Consider the following 22,888-nt stretch of genomic DNA (forward strand, 5'->3'; position numbering starts at 1 on the left):
GTAGTATGTTTGACAAAGGGGAAGATTACATTCAGGTGTCATTTTCATGCACAATGGGTCTTATGAAATAGTGGTTACTTGACCGGGTTTCCGGTGTGCCCTGTAGTTTTAGTGGATTTACTTCAAGGGATGAAGGTTGGATGGTTAGCTGGGTTTGCCAGCGTGTCTAACGAGCCATTAGCAACTATGTCCCGCTGGAGAAAAATTTTTGAGTGAACCTCAGGATTTCTGATGGCGTCAGATGGAAGTTAGATTAATTGAACGCTCGAAAGACATTCAAGGTTCTTTCACATTCTGTCTAAGGAAATCTGACTTCTGGCACTTGTTGCCCTTTAATCAGTAAAGACTAACTTTGGTCTTTAGATTTTATACCACTCAAAAGAATGCTTAGAGGAAGTGGTTGGGAATAACCCCACTTGTTCGAAGAATTTGTAATCCCAGCGTAGATCTAACCCTATTCTTAATTCTGATATCTCATGGCCCTGTTTCCCAGGCCCCAGCTTTCATTAAAAACTACATCCACCTCTAAAGTTTAGCTGCAGGTGACCGTAATATAACTTACATAACACAAAATGCCCTTTCATGCAGTTTTATGACTGTGCGAGATACTTTTTCAGTGAAAAACAGTGGGACTGGTTTGATTAACTATTTGGTGCCCTGGAATAAATCAACTTTATCACTCAGTTCCGATTGACTTGACATCGATGATAGAGCTGTAAGCAGGGTTGAAAATGTGCTAATGATACGAAATATTACAGCACTAATTCTTTCCGATGGTCCAGCACCCTTCCAGTGAAGCTTCGTTTTGGGGTCACATGCACCAATCAACTTTAATTGGAGTTTACAGAGCAGCCGATAAAAGTGGAAGTTGAAGAGAGGGTAGCGTCCGGTTTCTTCGTCCCACGAGACGCTGCAGGAATTACTGAGACAGGCCAAAGCTTACATCAGTTATGTGCGTGGCACGAAGAAAATCTACAATGATAGAAGACTATGGAAAAGATTGCGGAGTTGCATGTGCATCAAAAACAGAAGGAGGAAAAAACAGTATTTTGTATGATCAAGATGTAGCATTTGGTGTGCACGACCCAAGGAAAATGATTTTTTTTAATAGTTTAAAGGTTTCTCTAATTCACAACGCCTACCCCCTTCCTCGACGTTTTTCAGTATTGATAATTTCAGGTTTAACACAGATCGATACTTGAACGCAGGTGAGTCAATCTAATCAACGGGTTTCCACGCCCGACCTATTCAAAATCCTAGACAAAGAACGAGTTATAGAGAGCTCATCCATTCTCTCTCTGCAGAGACTGTACCTTGCAAGTTTGAGGACAACTTCTGTGGCTACAAGCAGGACCCAACCGATGATTTTGATTGGTCGATGGCCAGCCAGGGTGTTTGGGAAACTCTGCAATATAAACCAAGTATGTGTCACTGTGTCTGGCCCGACCCCAAAATAGCTCTCTCTCCAGCCTGACAGTGAAGGGTTATATTTGGCGCCAAATAATCCTCTAGGGTAACAACAGGGACGATCCCGATTTCCCGACCAGGACTTCTCGGGGCTTGGGATGGATTTCTGCCCAAAAAAGGAGAGAACTTGCTACAAAATAATGGACGGCAAAATGGTCTATAAATCCCAATTCCCTTCTGGACAAAATCCTTGTTCAAAGCTGTCCAAAGTGAGAGCCTATACGAAAGGTTTTGTTTTATTCACATTTGGTCAGAGACTTTAGTTTCGATAAGCTGCTAATTCGGTCAGAGAATTTGCCGAATTTTTATAATCCGAGGTTTTAGTCAAGTTTGTCGAGCCACAAATTATGTTCTTCCGTCCCACGAACGTTCAAATGCAAAGCCAAGCTCACATCAGTACGGTACGGTAATGCCTTCCTATGCATGATTCTGGCATGTCGTAATTTGAAATTTGAAATTTATACTTTGATTCACCTCGTCTCAAGATAATTACATTTGTGCCTTCCGGAACGCAACCAGTCTACGTCCGGGGAGCCTTGCTCGTTTAGTCTCGCCGGTCTACGAGGTCACGACCCCGTCTCTGCTTAGTCTCCAGTTTAAGCATTTCAAGACCGAAGGGGATGGCAGCCGCCTTCGGATCAGCGTGCACGCTACGACCAAGGTATTTGGAGGTAGACGTGACGACCAACCGTTCTTTCGAATACTCGGCGAGCTGAAGACCGAGTTGCCGTGGACGACACTGGAGGGAAGGATTGACGTATTTGCTCCATTTCAGGTAGGACGGAGAAAGACATGTAGATGACTATTTATACACTGTACAATACGCTGGCAGAGAGATGTTTCAGCTGTGAACAAGAACGATTGTCTGAGATTTCTTGTCTTCCCAATCTCCAAATGAAATGCCCAGATTATTACATTTATTTTGAAAAACGGTACGTATTCTAAAGTTCTTGCATGCAATTTACATAACTTTCTCATTTAACGAATAGTTGGTGATAGAGGCAGAGGTTGGGTACTTTACGAGGAGCATCATAGCAGTTGATGACATCATCCTCACGTTAAATGCGTATCCAGTCCAACCTCAAACAAGCGTCAATGGTAAGTGACAGCTGACCATCAAAAGTTAAGAGTCAACATGCCCTAAAGATTTTCTCGCTCGAAGACGTTACTCAAAGCTTCCATTCTTTGATGTTGAGAATGAATTGTAGAGAGAGGTATAAGTTGTATTTTCATTTACAAATTTGGTACAGTTTACCAACTATTTTCCTCTTGCTAGTTGGGAGCAATGGTGCAGACGCTGGGATTGAGAGCTTAATGTTTTAGGTACATCATCTCAGAGGCAATTGCTCGTTTTTTCTCTCATCCCTGCAGATTCAGCACAGCAAAATGCACTGGGCGGTCGCCAAGAAGGCGGGGCAAACGATGCCCTTACATTATGGCCTAGTCTGACGTCACAAGATGTAGGGGGCCGGCCATCCCACACAGAGGGCGCCTCGCAGGAAGGAATGACGGGTAAAAAACATGCATGCTTTCATGACCGTTTTATAAGTAGTGACTGCCTCGTCTACCAACTCAACTGGACCTTGTTCTTACCTAACCCAGGCTTACATGCAATCAAGTTTGAGAGCCTGTTGCCACTATGAGCCCCAAGCGCAATCAAGAGAGGGCGCAGTTATCCTAATAATCGGCTCCTTTAGTGTAGGAACAGCACTTCGCTGTTTCTCAAACGACTTTGAAATGTAGGCGTTGCAGTCAACACTCCCGACCAGCATGGCTCTTTTTCAACGGACGAGGGGTGCTTCTGCTCAAGGCGGATCATGTAAAATATGGTCTGTAACACAGTGTCTATTTGCAGCTCCTCCAATCCCCGTATTTCTAGTGATCAGATCATTTACTGCCACCTGTCTGTCTTTGAATGGGAGACGCTTTGACTATTGGTTCCTATGCAGGTTCGGACGATGAGGGCGTCTCTCTGTGTTTTGTCCTGGCGCTGACGTCATCAAGCTTGCTTGTCATCGTGTTGGTCATCTTTATGATTGTCTTTCTGTCCCTCACAAGAAATAAGAGACGGTACTTGATTCTATATCCGCTGTTCTGCTACCTTGGTCAGCCTTGAGTACTTATAACTAACCTTTTATCCTGATGGAAAGTTGTAGGAACTTGACCTTTCACCATTGGAATATGTGTATCTTCCAAGTCTCATGAAAACTCTCTTTAACAAATCGTAACTACACAGTCACTGGGCCGATAATAGTCAATGTACAGTTTCTCTAAATGTTCACCTTTCCACTTGAATGATAGCCTTTTTCTGTCTTTCCCGGCTTCGTAATAATGATGCCTAGATTGTTACAGTCTTTTTGTGATTAGTTTATTTTAAAATCGAGAAATTCTCTCACAATACGACCCAGAATGAGAGGCGTTTCAAACCTTGTGTTGTAGATTCCGCAGATTTAACTTCAGCCACGACTACGAAGAAATCAAAGGCAAAGAGGCGTACAACCAAACGACCTCCGTGTCCGCCATGGCCATCATGAAAGAACGCCCTCACCCCCGCCTGATCTACCACAACCGTCACACCAGCTTCTCTCGCATCCAGAGCCTGTCGAGCTGCCTGTCCCGACTGAGCATGCGTGATAGTCTCCACTCCAGCATCTACGCCGAGATCACGGATGCAGACCTGGACCTGGATGGCGACATGTCGGACCCTGGAATCGGTAATTGTACGACAATGACCACGACCTGCACAGGGACCTGGGACATCTGCAGCAGCAGTGAAAGCAGTAGTGGCAGCGACAACACGCTTGCCGGGGGGTCTCATATCACCGCTTCCTCGATCAATAAACTTTACCCTAGCCTCAGTGACGAGGGGAGTGTCAGTCAAAATGATAGCGGCTGGGTTGAGAACATTATCTACGAGCGCACCTCCGATATCAGTAGCTTTGACTCTACTGGCGGACGCTTTGGCTTAAGTAACGCCTTTAAAGGCTTCGGCTGCAGCAAAGCGGCGGCTGGATTTAAGTCTAGGCAGCGTGTGCACTCAGTGTAGTCGGCAACCAGCACCCCCCCCCCCATTTTTGAGGGAACAAAAGCTTAAATATGTAAATACGGAAGTATGTGAAAACCAAATTTTTTGTATTATACTTAATGAATGCTGTTTAAAATGGCAACACAAGTTTAAACTTGTTAAAAGTGGCAGAGTGGACTTTGTACATTCCTGCATGCTGCTGAAAAATTCCCATCCCAATCAAATAAATCGCAAATACTAAATCACAAATAGTACTGCAAACTGTTGGCTGACCACAGTGGCCTAAACAAAAGTTCAAGGACCTGACGTTTACGTTTCAATCCTAGCATAATCTTTTTCAAAAGCATGTAGACTTCAACAATTTCTATCCCTGCTTTAGTGGGGAGCTGTAATTTAGGGAAAATCTATTCCTAAACCAGTTAAGAAAAAAATTATATGATCATACATTTACTCCAACTGCAAAAAAGTGACAAGATATCCACCAAAGACAGTCGAGAATTGTCAGTTTCGGGCCAAGTCTTTACCCCGACCACCATCCCTCATGACGTGGATGTCGGGTCGAGTCATGCCCGGAAATTTTACTCCCTTTAATCGCGAAAAGCTTTCCCTTTTTCTTTTTAATGAAACTAAACTGGATTTGCTGATAGATTCCAACGATTCCTATAGCCCTGGGAAGAGTTCCAGTTGAACATATTTTGTAAATACATACCGTTTGAATACACCCCGTTTTGACGCTCTGGAATGTATCATATCACGCGTATTAGTTTTAATCATTGTAGAAAGTCAGTCAGGCAGTGTTACATGTACATCTAAACCTTTCGTTTCCTTCTTAAACGTGTTTTAACACCTGTCAGCAACAGCTACCTGTATATTTGTCTGCCTATCTGTACTTTGACGAGTCTCAGTCAATTCTGTCCTTCCTTTGTGGCCTTTGCTTTCACGTAAACCGGGATTATAAGAATATGTCAATGGAAACCCATGCCTTAACACGCGTAATAATTATTTCCCCGTGAAGTTTTGAGATGAGGAAAATCATCATTTTTAGTTTCGAATCTCAGTATCATGTTTATAAAAACAGGCTGAACCCTTTTACAAATAAAAATTTAAAAATTCTAATAATTTTTCGTTCATCTCCTTGTTCGAAGAAATAGTTTTGGTTTTCTTTATAAGTATTTCAGTATTTTGTGGAAATGGCTTTTCTTATTACTGAATAAAATTAAGAACAAAGGACAAGTTTAAACAATAATTAAATGTTCTTGTTCCCTTTCTCCCTTTCAAGAATATTAGTTAACAGATCGTATTAACAAGAGACTCGCACATATCTATCCAGTTTCCGGGAGTTATAATTCTCACCATTTTTGTCTTTTTCCTTGTAATATTTCGAACTAGAAGGGACCACCATGCACTTTTGTCAACACTTTGGAATTCATTGACAAAAGTCTTCCACAAAACCGCTGCTAGAAAAGTTTCAATTTTCTTGGAATGAACACGAATGGGCTACAATTTGAGCTCAGTGTCGACTCAGGCACTTTGCAACTGTTATATTCTAACCATGATAGGGACTTGACAGCGTCAACATGGAGACAGTTGAAAAAAAGTGGCATTCCTCAACCCTTTCCACAAAAGCAAATCATTTCCCGAACAGAAGTTCGTTGTGTTGTGTCTCGCGCATGTGTATACCTGTGCAAGACAAGTTAAGGCTTTCACCCTGGGCCTTATTTGTTTCTCTTTCTTTGTAATCGGACATTTTCTCTTTCCTATCACAATCGACGACCACAGAATAGCACAAAAGGCACCAACAACAAAGGAATGTGTTTTTAACTTTACGTTTCCGCATTTGACTGAGCTTTGGTGGCGCTACTGTGAGCAGCATAGCTTGGGAAAGTGTGAGTGGGTATGACTTAACGTAAATCTCTTTCACAAGCGCATTAGGTCAGGCTAGTACGTGTACCTACTGTCAAATGCGAATTAGACGAGGGTGTTTTGCAAGTTCGTTCTTACTTATAATGACGGGATTTAGCAAACCAGGAAATCAGAGGTGTACAGTTGTAGCGCATAAGCTCATCGTCATTCTCTTCATCCACCTGTACAAGTGACAAGTAGCAAAGGTAAAAGATTTTTCAATTCTCACCGATATAATCACTCCATTTTACTGCTTTTTTTCTAGCGACCAACGTCAATTTAATATGAGCTATGGTAAGTGACACTCTGTTGAACGAATAGGCAACTCTGTGTTTGTAATGAAACACCAAAAGCTAGGTAACATTACCGCAGGAGCCAGCTTCCGGGTTTGTTCGCACGACGATGGTCTACCCGCATGTTGTCAACAGGTCAAACGGTGCAGTCATTCGTATTATGCGTAGCTTATATCTCGCTGCTATTTTTACATCAACTTAAGTTGGTAGCATTGAAGGGGTTATATCAAGTGAGAAAGAGACATTTTGTAAATACTGGACATATTGTATATAGATTTCTCTTGATTGAATCATATGATTGAAATATTTTAGGTAGAATAGCAAAGAGGCAAAACGACCGGCTCTTGATTTCTTAAGAGTCATGGTCTTGCAAGTGCAGCCTCGATGTTGTTCCTGTACGGTGACTCTGCGTCCACTTGAGATGAAAAGTGCATAGCCCTTTAACATTCAAACAAAACAGATTGGTGAATGATCGAAAGCTAATATAATCAATCAATCATCACAGTTTAGTCTATCAATTCAATCAATCGATCAGAAAAATCAGTTTTCACACCATTATTTGTTCAGTCCCTCAGTCGGATGATACATTTATGCATGCTGTTACCTTTATACACATAATGTCAATCTTTGATCAACATGCTTTGTTTCGAACAAAACATGACAGTGCTTTTACATTGTTGACCACGACTGTTTCCTGTGCGTGATCTTTTTAGAGAAAACGGAACTATGATATTATTGTTTGAGTGAGCAGCAATATTGTCGGTCGCACCCTCACCCTCTCCAATACAGGGAATCACCCTGCAATTAAAACCATACTGATATATTTATCCACGGCTACACGATCGTTCATTTTCTTAATTTGATCATTTAGATATAAAATGGCAATGATAGCCCAAGCTGTGTTACTTAGTCTCTCCGTCCAGTCGCTACTTGCGACAACTGACACAAGTACCACAGTGAACGGCAGCCTGTCAACGTCGCCCGCTTCCACCGAGGGAGCAAGCGAAATGACGTCACCAAGCTCGACTGATCAGACATATGCCGACAACCAAACTATGCCAACACAAGTGTCGACAACACTGGCTAATTCGTCGACTAATTCAACCGGATTGACAGAGACAAGTGCGACGACAACGGAACTTCCAACGGAGACAGTGTCGACAGTTACTATGGTTCCGAATCTGTCGACAGTGACACCAACGTCAGAGAGCCAAATGTCGACTCAGTCACAGACCAACAAGGGTGACGACGGTGGTACAACTACAATATTGTCTGGAACTACAAGTTCAATGTCATCAACGACGCAAATGATGACGTCGGGTTTGATTGGCGAGCTGACAACGTCCAGAGGAACAAAGGAGGGTAATATAACAGGGAATATTTTCCCACCCTAAAGTAGTTATTTTTGGTAGCAAGCTTAAGTACTCGTTTCAAGACTTGAGGGTACTAGTACTTTGGTCTTTCCACAAGCATTTTTCAAAGTAATGTCATTTCCTTTCTTTGTAAAAGACCTCTTTTTAATGGCAATGCCTTTGTGACAGCTAGAAGTTACTTCAGTCGATTTGGGAACTAATTAAAACAGCGACCAAGCATGTATGTCAGTTTTGGCAAACAAAACTATAGTGCCAAGAAACCATGCTTGTGTTATTTTGCTTTGGACAAACTTTTTCCTCCTGAATGACAAGATAACTTGACATTGGTTTCTTCTCTTCACAGCACCAGGGCCTGAACGCGTTAGCCTAGCCGTGTACATCGCCATTGGTGTCGTGGGGGGCCTCTTCGTGCTAGTAGTCATCTTCGCGCTCAGCGTCTGGTGCCTACGTCGGTAAGGTTTACAACGTCAGTACATCAGGACAGATAACTTCCATATTAAAATGTTACGGCCACTTCATGAAGGCAATCTAATGGCGCATTTATAACCTGTTTGGCAATCCCAATAGACGGAGGGCGCTCTTCGTTTTGCGTAATAGACTCTATGATATTGACCATAAACTCCCAAATCCACCTCCATTAAGCAGTTACTGTACGTGTCTGCCATACTTCAATAGCTGTTATCCTCGCTCCTTTCCTAATGAATATAGAGGAATCGATCATTTTCCAAATGTCAGCTCTGTCTCTTAATCGACCCCATTTCATGAGCTTGGATTTTTCCAAACATTCACAGTTGGATCCGGAAGAGCGGAACGCATGGGTCAAGTTGTTAATGTTTCTGTTGCACAAAAAATAATCTGATTTCAACTGAAGGGTACACTGCCAAAAAGGAAATCCACTCTAATTAATGACGGTGAAGCTCAACGCTAAAATGGGGGGGGGGGGAGCTGAGGTTTTAGTATAAAAAGAGGGAAATTATTGTAGTATGACATTTTAGAATACTTGATCAGCAGAGGGCGCCATATTGCGTCGAAGGTTGAGTCTGCTTTCATCATGGCATATGCCGACATTGAAAGATTTTGTAATCGTAACGCAACAGTTTACCACAGCAAACAACCACCCATCCATCCCAAGCAAAATGACATAAAACGAAACAAAATTAAAGGAAGTATTAAACTGAAAGGTTGAACTTTCTAAAAGCCCAGAGAAACAGGCATATTCGCAATTGTAATCTGTGAGATGTCAAATTATGATAAGGAACGTTCGTTCAGGACAAAATTACCTTAAATTTACTTACATTTTTTTTTAACTTCAATTTTATTCCTCAGCAAATCCAGTGGCAAGTCAAAACGTAGGCGCGGTGCCAGAAACCCCTTCGCTCAGGACGAAATGGACAAGTTGGACCCTAAGGAGCGTATGTCCATGCACCGGCCCAACTCTGCCACCGTCAACGCCGAGGGTGACCTAGCCTTCGTCACCTTCATCACAGGAGCCGCCAGCCCAGACAGCCACGTGGATGGGATCGAGAATCCCACCTACGCCCTTGGCCCTAACGGCGATGCAGGAGAGCCGACCGAAAAGACGGCTGGTGCGGGAGACCAGAGCAACACGGCCACCTTGCCATCTCAAGTTCAGCTGAGCAACGAGGGTCCAACTGATGGCGCTCATCATGATGACAAGAAATATGCAGACAGGAAGGGGGCCATCCTAAGGCCTCAGAGTGGAGTGTCGTACACGAGTAACGACATCGAGGGGGCCCTTGAAACAATAGACTCTATGTGAGAAAGGGGTCAGGACATCAAATGTGGAGCCGCAAAAGTCCGCCCCTCGACGCAACCACCAGAGATTTGATTACTCAAGAAGATCTTGTAACAGAGGATTCAACTGCATGCACAATCTCATATACCCAGATAAAGACATGGGACTTTTCTCGCCCTGTGACCCAACAAGGTCTATACCGCGTGTGCGCTAAACCTGTGCAGTCCCAACTGGCACTAAGCCTGTGAGATTTTTAGCGACGGTGATTTCAAGGTTTCTGTTGCTGTGTCCTCAGTTTTTACCTTAAAGTTTTGTTTCTGTTACTCGGATGTGTAGATTTGGTGATTAAGAGGAGTTGACACAGTGGAAACGTTTGTTACCGACATGAAAATCTATGGGTATCCCACCATTATTCTGAATTGTCTGTAAATTTTTATAATGTTTAAAAAAATATTGTCTCCCTAAAAATGTTGCTCTCTCATTTTTTTTTTAAATTTAATTGAGTCAGATCAATTATTGAACCCTTTAAAAACTATATCCCGACTGTGGACTCTTTACACAATTGTTTTAATGAAATGGAATACAAAATTTATACGCTTTTGAGAAATCGTGTGGTTCCTCTTTTAAATTCGAATTCGGTGATATGGTGAATTGTTTGAATATTGAATCAGAAGGCTTTTACATGAATATGATTAACATTGATCATTTGGAATGCACATTGCTCCTAGAGTGCAAGTATGCCATTGCCTACAATATAACTCGATATTTTGATACACCAATTGGTTTTGTAAGTTCTCATGACTTTTTTCAAACAGGAGCTGATTTTGTGTAAAGCTGTAAGTTGTAATTTTCATTTTGATATTTATGTATATCACGCAGAGTACAAACTATTATAATTCACTGGTAGGTATGAACTTAACTTGAAAATGCTTGCAATAAAAAAAAATAATCCGGGAAAAACTTTCAGACGGTTCCCATGTTTTGGAATGAAACATTATCAAGGATGGAGCTTTTCTGAAAAAAATGTACCAGGTTAATTTCACGAAGAAATTTAGAATTTGAAGTTGGAGTAGATATTTTGCAAACTGAAATTCACTACTTTTTTTTAATATTTTGTCATTACTATACACTGCTACTTTCTCCTGAAGTCCAGGGCAATAGATTCGAAACACAAAAGAAAAGCATTCGTGAAAACAAAGTGTGATGTCATCATTACATAGGCCTGTTTGGTGTTCATCAGCGTGGGCAGATTTTTTTTTCGTTTGATGCGTCACTGGCAAGTTCATTACTTCATGAACGCTTGAATGTTCATTTTAGATAACCTCGCTCACACAATACTGGCACTATAACTTGAACATTTCAACATCATCAAGAATGTGGCATGATTGACGTGACGTGCAGGTCGACCGGCGATACCACATAGCATCTTCAAAGTTTGCAGACGAGACACAGAGACGCATTCCCAGCTGTTTGCAACACCAACACAATTCCCATGGGTTGTAAGTCTCGGCTTGATCTAGCATCGCGCTCGATTTATGTTAGGGTTTTCTTCTCAACACAGTAGCTGCGTGGATGTGATGCAGCACGTATGTTGAAAGGTTAAGGTTAAAGGCCATTCAGGACAATTTGAAAGTATAAAAACAGCTGAATTATATCACAGTGAACGAGTATTTGGTAATGGCGATAGACGTTACGTTTTAGCCCCCTACGTTCTTCAAGTTCGTCAGATTGTTTGATTGTCATTTTGGTTCTGTGCTAAGTAATGCCACCGTACGGCCGCACGGCACATGGAAATTCCATAGCACAGGTCACGAGAAATCTCTGAACGTGGTGGTGGTGTCGAGATTTAGTCAAGCAGGCTTTTTTTATAACGATACAGAGTTTATTTTGAGTTTGTTCATGCATGAGACCCTGCCTTCTGACTATGCCTCCGTGTTGCCCCTTTTTTCGCATTTGTGTATTACTTCAATAATCATTACTTTTGTATTTTGTGAAAATCATCCGTTTATCGACCTGTATAATTCGACAAATATCCACTGCCATCCGGGAGTAAATGTTTAGTTAAATCTAAATCCAAACAATGTTTATGGCATTGTTGAGGCCACCATAAGGTGAAGTCAGCCCATGTATGCTCTGGGTGCCGGATGCCAGTTTAATAACTGTGCCCGACTGAGAACACAAATTGAATTGGCCCCATATGCAAGACCAAGCAGCTGTGGTGGTCTCATGTCGATGAACGAATTCCGTCTCACTGACCCACCTGGAATCCTGCGTCAGTGGCGTAATCCAATTTCGTGCCAGGCAAGCACAGAGATCCGACAACATGACTAAAGTTGAACATGACGAGTGAAACAAAAGTATCGAATGCAATGTCTGCATCGTGCAGTTCGGTCAGACCGTTCTGATACGCGGTACTGCTGGCACGATCTGCACGTTTTGCGGGATCAGCAAAGCTCTGAAAGAGCACTTTGCACTGAGTTCAGCCGGGTTACCTGTTCCTGCGCTTGTAACAGACCCAGCCTCACCTGAGGTAATTCAGCGCTCAGATGTAACTACACACATGCAGCGCGGGAGCCGAATTGTACGCATCCATTGTTGTACCTGCAGCAGCCTAAAAAATATATGAATGGCTGATTGAAAACTGGGAAATGTTGACACAGACTTGTCGGTCGGTGCCCGGGTATTGAACAAGTACCCACGTAGACTGGGTGGAGGAATGACGAGTGGTTGCGGTTGTGCCAGTCTGCACGGTAGTCTCGCAAGGGTCCAAGGACTTTCCAGCACCCGGTACTAAACTGGCCCTGTGATGACTTGCATACGCACAGCATGCCTGTCATGAATAAGGTTAAGGTGAAGTTGACGTTGAAATCCCTGTGACTCGGACTGTACGCGAAGCCGGAGAGACAGCGATGGAGCAGCGTGCACGCAGACTGTATCGGCAGGAGCACTCGGGGATTGCCTCGGCATGTGCACTAGCTCTCTGGACCTGTAAGTACTAATTTGGTCAACATTCCTCACTTAGTTCGATGTTGGAAAATATTACAGCTTTATTACTGCTTCGAATTGCAGTCACATCATGTTAATTCACCATGCCGTTAAGCAGCTCCATAGAATGAAACCGACACAATGGTAAGCAATACCAACGAGCATATGTACTCAATCAAGAATCATAGTTTTTTCTAGATAGGAATTCTCTACCTCCTCAGCTCGTCCTTAGTGTCATATTTGCACTTGTGCTTTTGGGCAGAGTCCAGGAAAAAGTCGCAACCTTTCAACCTAAAAGAATCCCGCGCGAAACAATTCATCGGCTGCAGCGTCAAACACAATTATTTTTTGCCCGCGTTTTTCATCAAAGTGGCAACCCTTCTTGTAGTTTATTTTACAATGTACATTTGCACCAGAGGGAAGTTCCCCTAGGCAAAATCATGCGACAAAAGGACAGAAAATTGGTTTGCTACCGGGAGTAAATCAGCTACCGTATCGTCAAGAGAGAAAACAGAGAGATGTTTCATCGGAGAATTAGCTTTGTTGAAGTGGAACCGTACTAGTAGAAATTCAGTCATGGGAATCACCGGTCCGCGGTCTCTTGGCGCTCAGCTAATTGAATTTCATGTCCGGTTTATTACAAGGTGTAGGCCCGGGACTACCTCTTCAAATTGAAACTTAAATATTTTCGTTTGTAGATCAGTGTGTTGTCACTCAAATGGTGGAGTTACTCAACATTTGGGAAATATCACATTTGAAGAAAATGAAGAGCCAGTTCCCACCACCTAGTTCCTTTCCCCTGCCAACAAAACCTCAAAAGGGCTGAATTTATTGGTGTACCAAGTTGGTCAGATGACAAAATGGTCCCCTTTACCTGCCAATGATGATAAAAAACATTGCTGTCGGTGTTTAATTACATAGGCACCCACAATGTCTGATACTTCAAGGTATCACATTAAGCTATACTCCCTTGCCCCAATTCATCTACATGTAATTCCTACTGCGAATATGTACCCATGTAACCGTTTTCAGGACTGACAAACAGTATACACACCTGATATTTGTGCCGAAAGTTTAGGTACCGGTAATATATGTGGACGGCGAGAGATTAGTTCTTGCCCGACCAAGCTGTAACAAGGAAATCATCTCTGATTAATTAATGAGAATCTTCCTGACTTAAGATGTCAAAGGGGGAAATTGCTGGTTCAATGTCTTCCTGAAGATAACGCAACGACTTGGCCTCGTTATTGGATCGAACTACACAATCGTGGTTAAATAAGCTGATATCGAGGGTAACTTCGAATTAAGAAAGGCACTGTGAACAGAAATAGATTAATTTAATTTTCTGGCGCCCCATTTGAGTCAGGTTTCAGGACGTGTATTGCAGCACAGTGTCATTCTGGGAGCCACCTTTTGGGCAAGTTAAACATTTTCAGATCGGACCTTAAGTCACAATGGGTGGCTGGCCAGAACCGTGTAAATTAACTTGATTTGTGCACAACGATAATTTTCACAGTTACGTTGAGCTTTGGTTGGTTAGTAGTCATAATTTTATTTGGCCTTCCTACAGAATTTTTTAGTTTATGCAAACCTCTTCCTACTTTTTCATGACAGATAATTTTGACAATTTGTTTGTTGGTCACTAATTTATCCTGTTGTCTCTGTGTATCAAGTAATGTAGGCGCTTGGGAAGCACAAGGTCATTAACTGAGTGTCAAAGGTCGAAAATGCATTGTTGTCGAAAGCGATCTTTTGCTTTGAAAGGCGACAAGCCTGTTTGCGCAAGAATGTTTTGATAAGATAACCTTGGTGTGTCCTTTCCAACCTTGTTACTTATCAAAAGTTCACCAGGCAGGGACAGTTGCATGTAACGCTCTGTCGTTACCGTTGCCATGGTAACGCCTTGTCAGTTATCTGTCGACGTGGAATCTAAATAAAGTGATTTAGGAACATTGTTGGAGTCAGAGTATGGAAAAACAAATCAGTTTCCTTTCTCACGGCAATTTGAAATTGTTTACAGTGTCCACTATATTTTGTAGCGCTTATCTGATTATAAAGTTTTGTCGATTTTCTCTCTCATTTCGGACATCCCAGGTGCTTATTTTATGGTACACGTATCGGCCGACACTACTGCTGTAGCCCTGAATACCATCACTTTATCATCAAACACAAACGAGTCGACACATCAAGGAACACTGAAGCCCGAAATGGCAAACTCCGTGACCGGCAATCTTTCTGTGACGAGCCCAGCACAAAATGACTCTGATCCAGAGAGTACTACCCCCCAAAACTTGGGGCTAACAGAAGGTTTATCATCAAACACGACTCCACCAAAACCTACGACTGGTTCACCAACAACTAGGTTACCGGTGACACAAAACCTTCCAACGACCGTCGAAAGACTTACAACAACTGTTGAGCTTACGAGAACAGCCTCCACTCCTCCAAACACTACGAATTCGACCACCTCAAAAACTGTGACACCTGCCGGATATGTTGTCCACAATATCACCGGGGCACCTGCTCGCACATCACAAACGGCTCACAATACCACCATGGAGCAAGGGAACCAGACTATACAGCCCGGAACTACTTCCGGGTCAGTTAAGCTGCTGACTTCGCCGCCACAAAATATGACGTCCACCCTGTATGAAGCAAGTGAAATTGTCGCCACCGAAACGGCAGTTGCAAATATTACGGACGGGGAAGAAATGACCGTGTATGTAACGTTAAATGTAACCACGGTAATAGGCGGCGGTCCTGGTCTGGATCCGGATCACGAGAGAGGTCAGTATGATTTCGACTACGTCCGCAATAACGCCTTTCAGTTGCAGTTGATGTGGTACTTCAAATGACAAATTAACCATTTTAAAAGTTATATAGTTCACCTCTGCTATTGTAAGCAGAGGTGTTTTTTGTGTGTGTTTTTTTAAACAGAAATGGCAAATGTTGGAGACAGTCTTAACACAGATTACCAGTATTGTAAAAACTAGTAGATTTTCTCAACTTTTTAGATGAACTCAAGAAACTTCTTCTCATCATCGGGGGTTCTATCGGCGTGGCCTTGGTGGCTATCTTCATCATCTTCGTCATTGTGTATCGAGTAGCCAAAAAGAGAAAACAGAAGGCAAACAGTCGATACTACAACTTCAAGAAGAAGAAGAAGTAAGTTCAAAATCAATCTGTCTGCGTATAGACATTCCCAGAACGGCTCTCGAAATTGAACGAGCATAATGTTTTGACAATTTTGGTTAATTTGAAACTAGTCTTTTCTTCCGATTTCTCTAATTCAACTCGACTGGTGGTTTGTCCCATTGTTAATAAAAGCTTTGACAAGGAGATTTCCACCCTAAATTAACTTGATTGAACAATGTAGATTCACCTTTAAGTTTTTTTCCCCATTCCCGTCAATGCAGTGCTTCATTGTATTACAAATGCGTCACTTCATGTCTCATTATAAATGTGTGTCTTTGTTTGCAAAGCGCAGGGTAAATAACAAAGTCCACATCATTTAACAAAAATCTAGAATTGCTGACAAGGCAAAGTTATTGACAGCCGCGGGAGTAAAGCGAACATGCTTATCAGGTTTAGTCTTTTTTTTTTCAAAGGAAAACAGGGAAAATTCTAGATGGGTATTGACTCCATTTCTTTATTTACACTGTCGGTTTACGTTGCCAGTCATGTAGATGATTATGGAGTAGATGTGTACCGAATCATGTCAATGCCTCCGGCTCAAGCAATCAAAACCACCAAAATCATTGTCCATAACCGCAAATCCAGGCTCAAACTAAAGCCACCGGATGCAGGAGAGGCCACGAATGTACAGGACGATTTCCATCTTGACTTTCAAAAGAGAATTACATTGCTTCTGACGTAGCGTCACCCCCTCACGTCATCACTAATTTAATTTCTTATTTTCAGGTCGGTGGACCCTTGAGGTGTTTTCGCACTGCATGCGGTGTTCTCAAAATACAGCCGTTCACATTGTCATGAATTATCCTGGAATACGGTTCCAAAGGCGTCGAGGGGTATTTTAAATTGCAATCTGGGGTTTTTTTTGCCACTTTGGAAATTTTTGACGTAGGCCTATTGGTCTGTTGAGGAAAATTTGTCCGAAATCTTGGCAGACAAAATCGGCCGATCTGTTTCGTAAACATCATGCTAAAAATGTTAACGTGTTGGAAACGTGGGGCATTTATGACTCAGATTTCGGTCAAGAATGAAATTGGGTTCAGCGTCTGCTTGAGCAAAACCTACACAGGTGCAGGTTCTGGAATTATTTTCCCAGGGGGTCAGGGTAATCCGATTTGCTATGTCCGATTGTTTTACCGTTACCGTATGTCATTATTTTTTTTTCTGTTTTGGGGGAGAGGCATCGGAGCAGCAAGATTGCCCCCTCCCCGGATTCCTGCTTGCTTCAAGTACTTACAGTTGTATTTTGATGTCACAGATTATAGAGTTACAATTGGCGTTGTGTGCTAGAGGTTTGGGGTGGTACACGTTTAGGGATAGAGCTGGGGTTAATCATTCATGCTGGCGCTGCGACTCATTTCTCTTTTACGTATCTTATTTTGATCGCTTCTCCGTAAAGTAATGGCTCATTCAGTCGGCAATGACTCATTAATTTTAGAGGCCGGTGTAAACAAATATTTTGCCAAAGGTGTCAGTCCATCAACATCCTGACACCAATACGAAGAGGGACCCTGGATAAGTTTTTCAGGCGTGTAACATTTGATAGGAGCGGAGGTAATGCATCAAGTTACATGTCAGGTGATGTTTTGCTCCAACGGTGCTCACGATAGGAAACAGGCTGTTACCATCATGAGCAGAATGCTTGGTACCCATGATGCATCTGCACAAAATGTGACATCAGCAGGGGAAATAAGAAATCCAAATGTAAAACAGATTGTGCTTTATAGATACATGTAATTCGCCTATTGCTTCCCACCTTGAATGTCTCAGTATAATTTGCAACTGTAATTCTCAAAGTTCCCATCGCAAATTTTCGAAAACGAAATTTTACTTTAATTTTGTGTAAGACACATGAAAAGAACTATAATTGAAGAGCTTGCGAAGATCTCTTCGTGTCGGTACGTCCACCATTGAAAGTATATGAAGAATTCAGACTGCACAAGTCCTTGTCAATACTGAATATGGCATAATTCAGACATACCCAACCGCACAATATTTATTGTTGGTTTTACTGTTGTTCGATTGCGCTCAGCATAGAATGCGTTGGTCGGGTCGTGTTGAATATACACATGACCTCATGTAGGCTGCCTAAACCGAATGTTATTTCTGGTCACGTGATGTGATTTATTGGGAGCGTGACACTGCATTTAAATATGTTTTCACGGTATAGCTCATAGAGGTGGATAAAAGCAAACACAAGCTTAGTTTAGACTGAGTGTGTATTGTTGGAGATTGGAATCGCATCAATAGTATAACCTTGAGACGCGTCAAAACCGACGGTCTCGACAAAACAATGATCTCTCTGGGTCATGTCTGTGACCTTTTCACTGAAGCGGTAAAACCAGTTGCCCATCTGAAATTTAAACAGATGTCCATTGGATAGTTATAAGTTCAATCACTACACGAAATCGTGTAAAAACATTCGCTTTTCTCACAGAATGAAAAAAATGGTAAATGTCTAGTTGGTTGTTCGAAGTTATCACAAATCCGGAATTATCAAGCAGTACTGGCTCTTCTGGCTAAAGGGAATTTATCTGTGTAAAAGAAAATAACAGCGTCGTTTTCGTCCATAACAGCGCCAGTTGTCTCCCTAAATGGTGCGTGAAAAACACATCCCTGTTTTGACATTTTTTAGTCTTCCAGTGATTTCCCAGGGGCGTTCCACCTTGTCAAAACAACTCTGAGAATCGCTGAGGTCAAAGTGGGGTCAATCTGCAAGCCCCCAGCAAATGATGCTGATGTTAAGTGCTTGTAGTTCTTGTGTGTCTTTCCAATCCACACTATCCGCGGATTCTCCTGTAATTATATTCTCCGAACCCAATTATACCAATTCCCATCATTATAAGGTCGAGCTCAGTTTTTTGTATTTCTGTCCCATCATTATAAGGTCGAGCTCAGTTTTTTGTATTTCTGTCATTTCCGATAAAATCGTAATATTTGTTCACACTAGTGAAATCCCATACGGACTCAGAATGGGAAATGGAACGGGGTCCCACAAAGTCGAAAATGACGAGTTCATGATTTTTCTATTTTTTCCTGAGCATTGGATGAAGGTTTAAAGGGACTCTTTCAAATTTTATCTTCTCCTTCAAACACAAGTGCAGAATGTATATTGTGAAATGAGTAATTTTCTATATTTTTGCACTGCAGAAAAAAAGCACACTAGATAAGTCAGCTTGGCCTAATTATATTTTTCTTATTTTTGTGTCGAGGTCTAACTACGAGAAAGTTCTGCATCTTCAGGAATATTACGGGGAGTTGGACACCGAAAATTCCCCAGTTGGTACTGGTGCTGGTTGGGTGTTCCAAGAGAACGATCCCGACGCTAATAAGACGATCACGCTGGAACTCGGCCCCAAAGAGAAGGAGAAACCGGCCGGCCGCTCTGGTAAGAGATCCCAAAACCGGAACAAGAACAAGAACAACCGGAACAAGAGCGCGGTCGGCCGGGGAAACTACCAGGTCCTTGCCGAGATGTTCCCCACGCGTGGCGTCCCGCCCGACGTCCTGCTGACGGCAGATGGTACAGTGCATAGCAACAGCGAGGACGAGGAGGGCACCATCATGGATACAAGTTTCGGCCCGGTGATGATGGAGCCTGAGGACCAATCAGACGGCTTGGCTGTTACTGATAGGCTATCGCCAAAGGACTCCTTTAACAGCGGCGGGAGGACCTCCTGGCCAGCGTGGAATAATAGACCGTATGTAACGATCCGACCTGAGGAGGAAACCGTGGTTGAACTGTAACCATTGACCTGTTTCGCCTATTGCATAATCCCGAATGACGTAAGAGCTATTTTTAACATTGCTAAGGTAGTAAATTTATTTCCTTACTGCTTGCCTGGTTTGCTCAGATCTAGTTTTTACATCAAAATACCAACCTCGTTTTCTCGAGGTGCCGTGAATGGGTTTTAAAAGCTTATTGTGACATTCTAAAGGGGGATTTCAATAATTTCTAAATCCGTCTTCGACATATCTGTAGAGTGGGCTATCAATGACTCCGCACAGATGATATAGTTTAGGTGGCCTACGCGTTGAACATTCAGCAAAGTACTGAAGAAAAACGAGTGGAACTGACATTGATATGCATCCTTCCTAGATTGTTTATAGCCCCGGCGTCCCGGCTCTGGGAGCCCACTAATGCGCTAACAAATGCCTAGATGCAAGTTTTGTGGGCGGACTGTCAAAGATAAGTTCAGAGCTTGCAGCACGAGAATTTAAGACAAAAGAGGAGTTATCCTTTCGAAAACTTCCACAGAAATTTCTGTAAGCTTCAACTAGATCTTTCGTTTATTTGTATATATTTTTTTCATTGTTTTCAAATTTGTATGGAAACCTGAATTACAACAACATGCACGCGTGCGTGTACCTTTCAGACGTAGCGCCACTTTGACCCTGTAAACACACTGTAAAGTGCAATAATCAAATTAAGGAGCACAAACCTACTCATTAAAGAGGTCTGTGGTTTTCAAGGGTAATCCCGGGTTAGCCACAAATAGCGTTTGGCACGCGTCTTACGGTTTTGTTTATGAGATTCGAGCTGGACCAATAGAGGGCGCAATTTTCTTAGCAATGGACCGAGGCTCGTTTGGTCGGAACTGAACTTTGCTGATTCACAAACGACTATTTCACGCACGCCTTACGGTCCCATCGCTGCCAAAATAACTAAATAAAAATACTGATTAATGTGGCTCTTTTAATCTAATGGGGGTGCCTCTGCTCGAGAAGGATAATTGCCTAAACTTTTAATCTTTAAACCTCAAAATTTATAAATTTTGCAAGCATTTGCAAAAGATCAACTTCAGGCGAATAAATCCATCTTTGAAATAACTTTGAGCGACTTGTATATATTTGCTGAAAAGAAAGGTTTCTGTGCTTATGAATTTGAGGCTCCTTTAAATAAAGAAATCATCGCCAAGTCCATAAACTTTTAAAGATGTTGCTACTAGACGTGCATGTTTGAGTTAGTCATGTGGATATTATTAACTTTTGTTTTAACAGGGTGAAATATGAGTTTCGATGAATTAATGGGACCATGCAATATAATTTTTTCATTGCAACCTTCGAAATTTTCAAGTTTTGTTTTTCAATTGAATCTGTGTTTTGGAACCTTTTTCGTTTTCATGCAGCTGCCAATTTGCATATTCATAAGCAAATCTGTGATGTCATCCTAGGCACTGAAGTGCAGTGAATTGTGCACAATAACTGCTGAATTTTGTTGTACTTTTCTGTAGTATTCTTGGCAGTAGATATATGGCAATAAGCGAGCAACCTCTTCCCAGCAATATTTTCAAAAAGAAAAATTTTGGGATTAAAACATGAACATGAAAACTGCAGTTTTTACCTAATTTATATCACAGCAACATTGCCCTCACTTGTCCAGATTCCGGAAAAGCTTGGATACTTTTCAATAAAGTTAAATCCAAAAGGATTCATACATTAAGGAAGAGTATAAAATGCATGCAAATTTTGTCCTAGAAAATGAATTGCATGGATCCTTTAATAAATGGCTAAGCCTTATTCTAATCAAGAGAATCTAAATATTTCTAGAGTTACTTTTTTGTACAATTTTATTATTTTTTAATGATTTTTTACGACAAATTAATCAGCATATTTGCAAACGAAAATACAAGTTTAATTCACTTTAATTTTATGGCTGAGAACTTTGGCAACATTTTTTGCTTCGTATTTTTGGTGAAGGAAAAACAACTGGCCACTATATAGACCTGGAACAAGAATCAGGAGCCATCACTACAGTGTCCCCACGCGTGCGAACAAGATACGCATTTTATGCTTCCTCATCAGCCAATGCGGTCGTTTCACAATAGTGCGCCTCCAAGAGTTTGCAACGCGTTGGCCAATCACAACGCTCGAAATTTGTCTACCCAATGCGCGTTTAGAAATGGTCGACAAATTTCGCGCGTTATGATTGGCCAGCGTGTTGCAAACTCTTCGTGGCGCACTATTTTGAATCGCCCGTATTGGAGCGCACCATGCGCACCGCCAACCCAAATCGTTAAACATAGGAATGCGCACCTGAATGACGGGGACATTACAGTAATGGCCTCAGCGAATCCGTCTATACTTCTGTCTCTTTCAATAGACAATACAACCACGAATGAAAACAGTTTCCCTTGACAACGGGTTCATTACCCTGAGGAAATCAAACCATTTTTAATTAATTTTTTAAATTTAACAGTTATCTCGTGGGTACGGAAAATTGCAAACGGTCAAGAATTGCTTTTCGATGTTTGCCTACTTAACATATAAATCTGTGCTTTTGTTATCAACTCCTTTGACTGTGCAAGGTGCAAGGCTAATTTGAATTACAATAGGAATAACGCTAGAAGTATTTTAGACGCCACTACATCACTTGTGCTTCAAGCTTGCTCGCAAACGAACAGCAGGGACGGCCATTGTGGAATATCGCTGCCTGTAGTGCTCCACCATCAACCTCCACCATGGACATGCACACAAGCTAGACTTACTGCTGCATTTGTACCGCTACGATTCGACAGAGGGAAATGTTGACCTGTCATTGATCTTGCAGCTACAACTTGCATCGTGTTCCCTACCCCCTGCTCAAACCCCATGCTGTCTGACATGAGTACGAGAAACTGTACGAGAGATCTGGACTTGCAGGTTAGTCACTTGTCTTTATCTACATCTAGGCCTACACATATTGTAAGCAATGTGACGACAAAGAAAGTCCAGCACGTGTATGTGTCACAGTAGCTTAAAACTCTTGATGTGCAGTTGAATTTAAAATCATAATCGCCCTCCTGCTGATTCTTGAGTGAATATTTTTACAACAGCGTGCGAAGCTTTTTATGTTGAACAGAAATCAGGCATCATACACCAGTCTTCTGCAGTTCAAACATTCGCTGTCATACAA

At 42.0% G+C, this 22,888-nt stretch overlaps 3 protein-coding genes across 6 annotated transcripts in view; all 3 read left to right on the forward strand.

Annotated features, from left to right (window-relative positions):
* The window catches only part of LOC110978277 (uncharacterized), a 116,533-nt gene extending 110,561 nt beyond the window's left edge, over positions 1–5,972 (forward strand). For 2 of the 3 annotated variants that reach the window (XM_087148506.1, XM_087148507.1), the window contains 6 exons: positions 1,305–1,421; positions 1,953–2,242; positions 2,457–2,565; positions 2,839–2,979; positions 3,417–3,537; positions 3,907–5,972. In XM_087148506.1, coding sequence (XP_087004632.1) covers positions 1,305–1,421; positions 1,953–2,242; positions 2,457–2,565; positions 2,839–2,979; positions 3,417–3,537; positions 3,907–4,513 — 1,385 coding nt within the window. In that variant the 3' untranslated portion in view covers positions 4,514–5,972. The remainder of the gene's footprint in view (positions 1–1,304; positions 1,422–1,952; positions 2,243–2,456; positions 2,566–2,838; positions 2,980–3,416; positions 3,538–3,906) is intronic. The other variant, XM_022233155.2, reaches the window with a different exon arrangement.
* A 473-nt stretch (positions 5,973–6,445) lies between these two features.
* On the forward strand, positions 6,446–10,782 carry LOC110978285 (uncharacterized). 2 transcript variants are annotated; one of them, XM_022233168.2, is made up of 4 exons: positions 6,446–6,600; positions 7,559–8,049; positions 8,404–8,512; positions 9,387–10,782. In XM_022233168.2, exons 2-4 carry the CDS (start codon positions 7,566–7,568, stop codon positions 9,838–9,840), a joined length of 1,047 nt encoding a protein of 348 aa, XP_022088860.2. In that variant the 5' UTR covers positions 6,446–6,600; positions 7,559–7,565; the 3' UTR covers positions 9,841–10,782. The 2 variants fall into 2 exon arrangements, with proteins under 2 accessions (XP_022088860.2, XP_087004635.1); XM_087148509.1 differs by having other exon boundaries at positions 6,579–6,688.
* A 1,508-nt stretch (positions 10,783–12,290) lies between these two features.
* Positions 12,291–21,528, forward strand: LOC110980327 (uncharacterized). The gene is made up of 4 exons (XM_022236917.2): positions 12,291–12,804; positions 14,896–15,588; positions 15,816–15,966; positions 19,206–21,528. Exons 1-4 carry the CDS (start codon positions 12,726–12,728, stop codon positions 19,738–19,740), a joined length of 1,458 nt encoding a protein of 485 aa, XP_022092609.2. The 5' UTR covers positions 12,291–12,725; the 3' UTR covers positions 19,741–21,528.
* The last annotated feature ends 1,360 nt before the right edge of the window (positions 21,529–22,888 follow it).

The sequence above is a fragment of the Acanthaster planci genome, linkage group LG18 (assembly GCF_054643075.1).
Source record: "Acanthaster planci isolate LZ-2023a linkage group LG18, COTS_SCS, whole genome shotgun sequence".
NCBI lineage: Eukaryota > Metazoa > Echinodermata > Asteroidea > Valvatida > Acanthasteridae > Acanthaster > Acanthaster planci.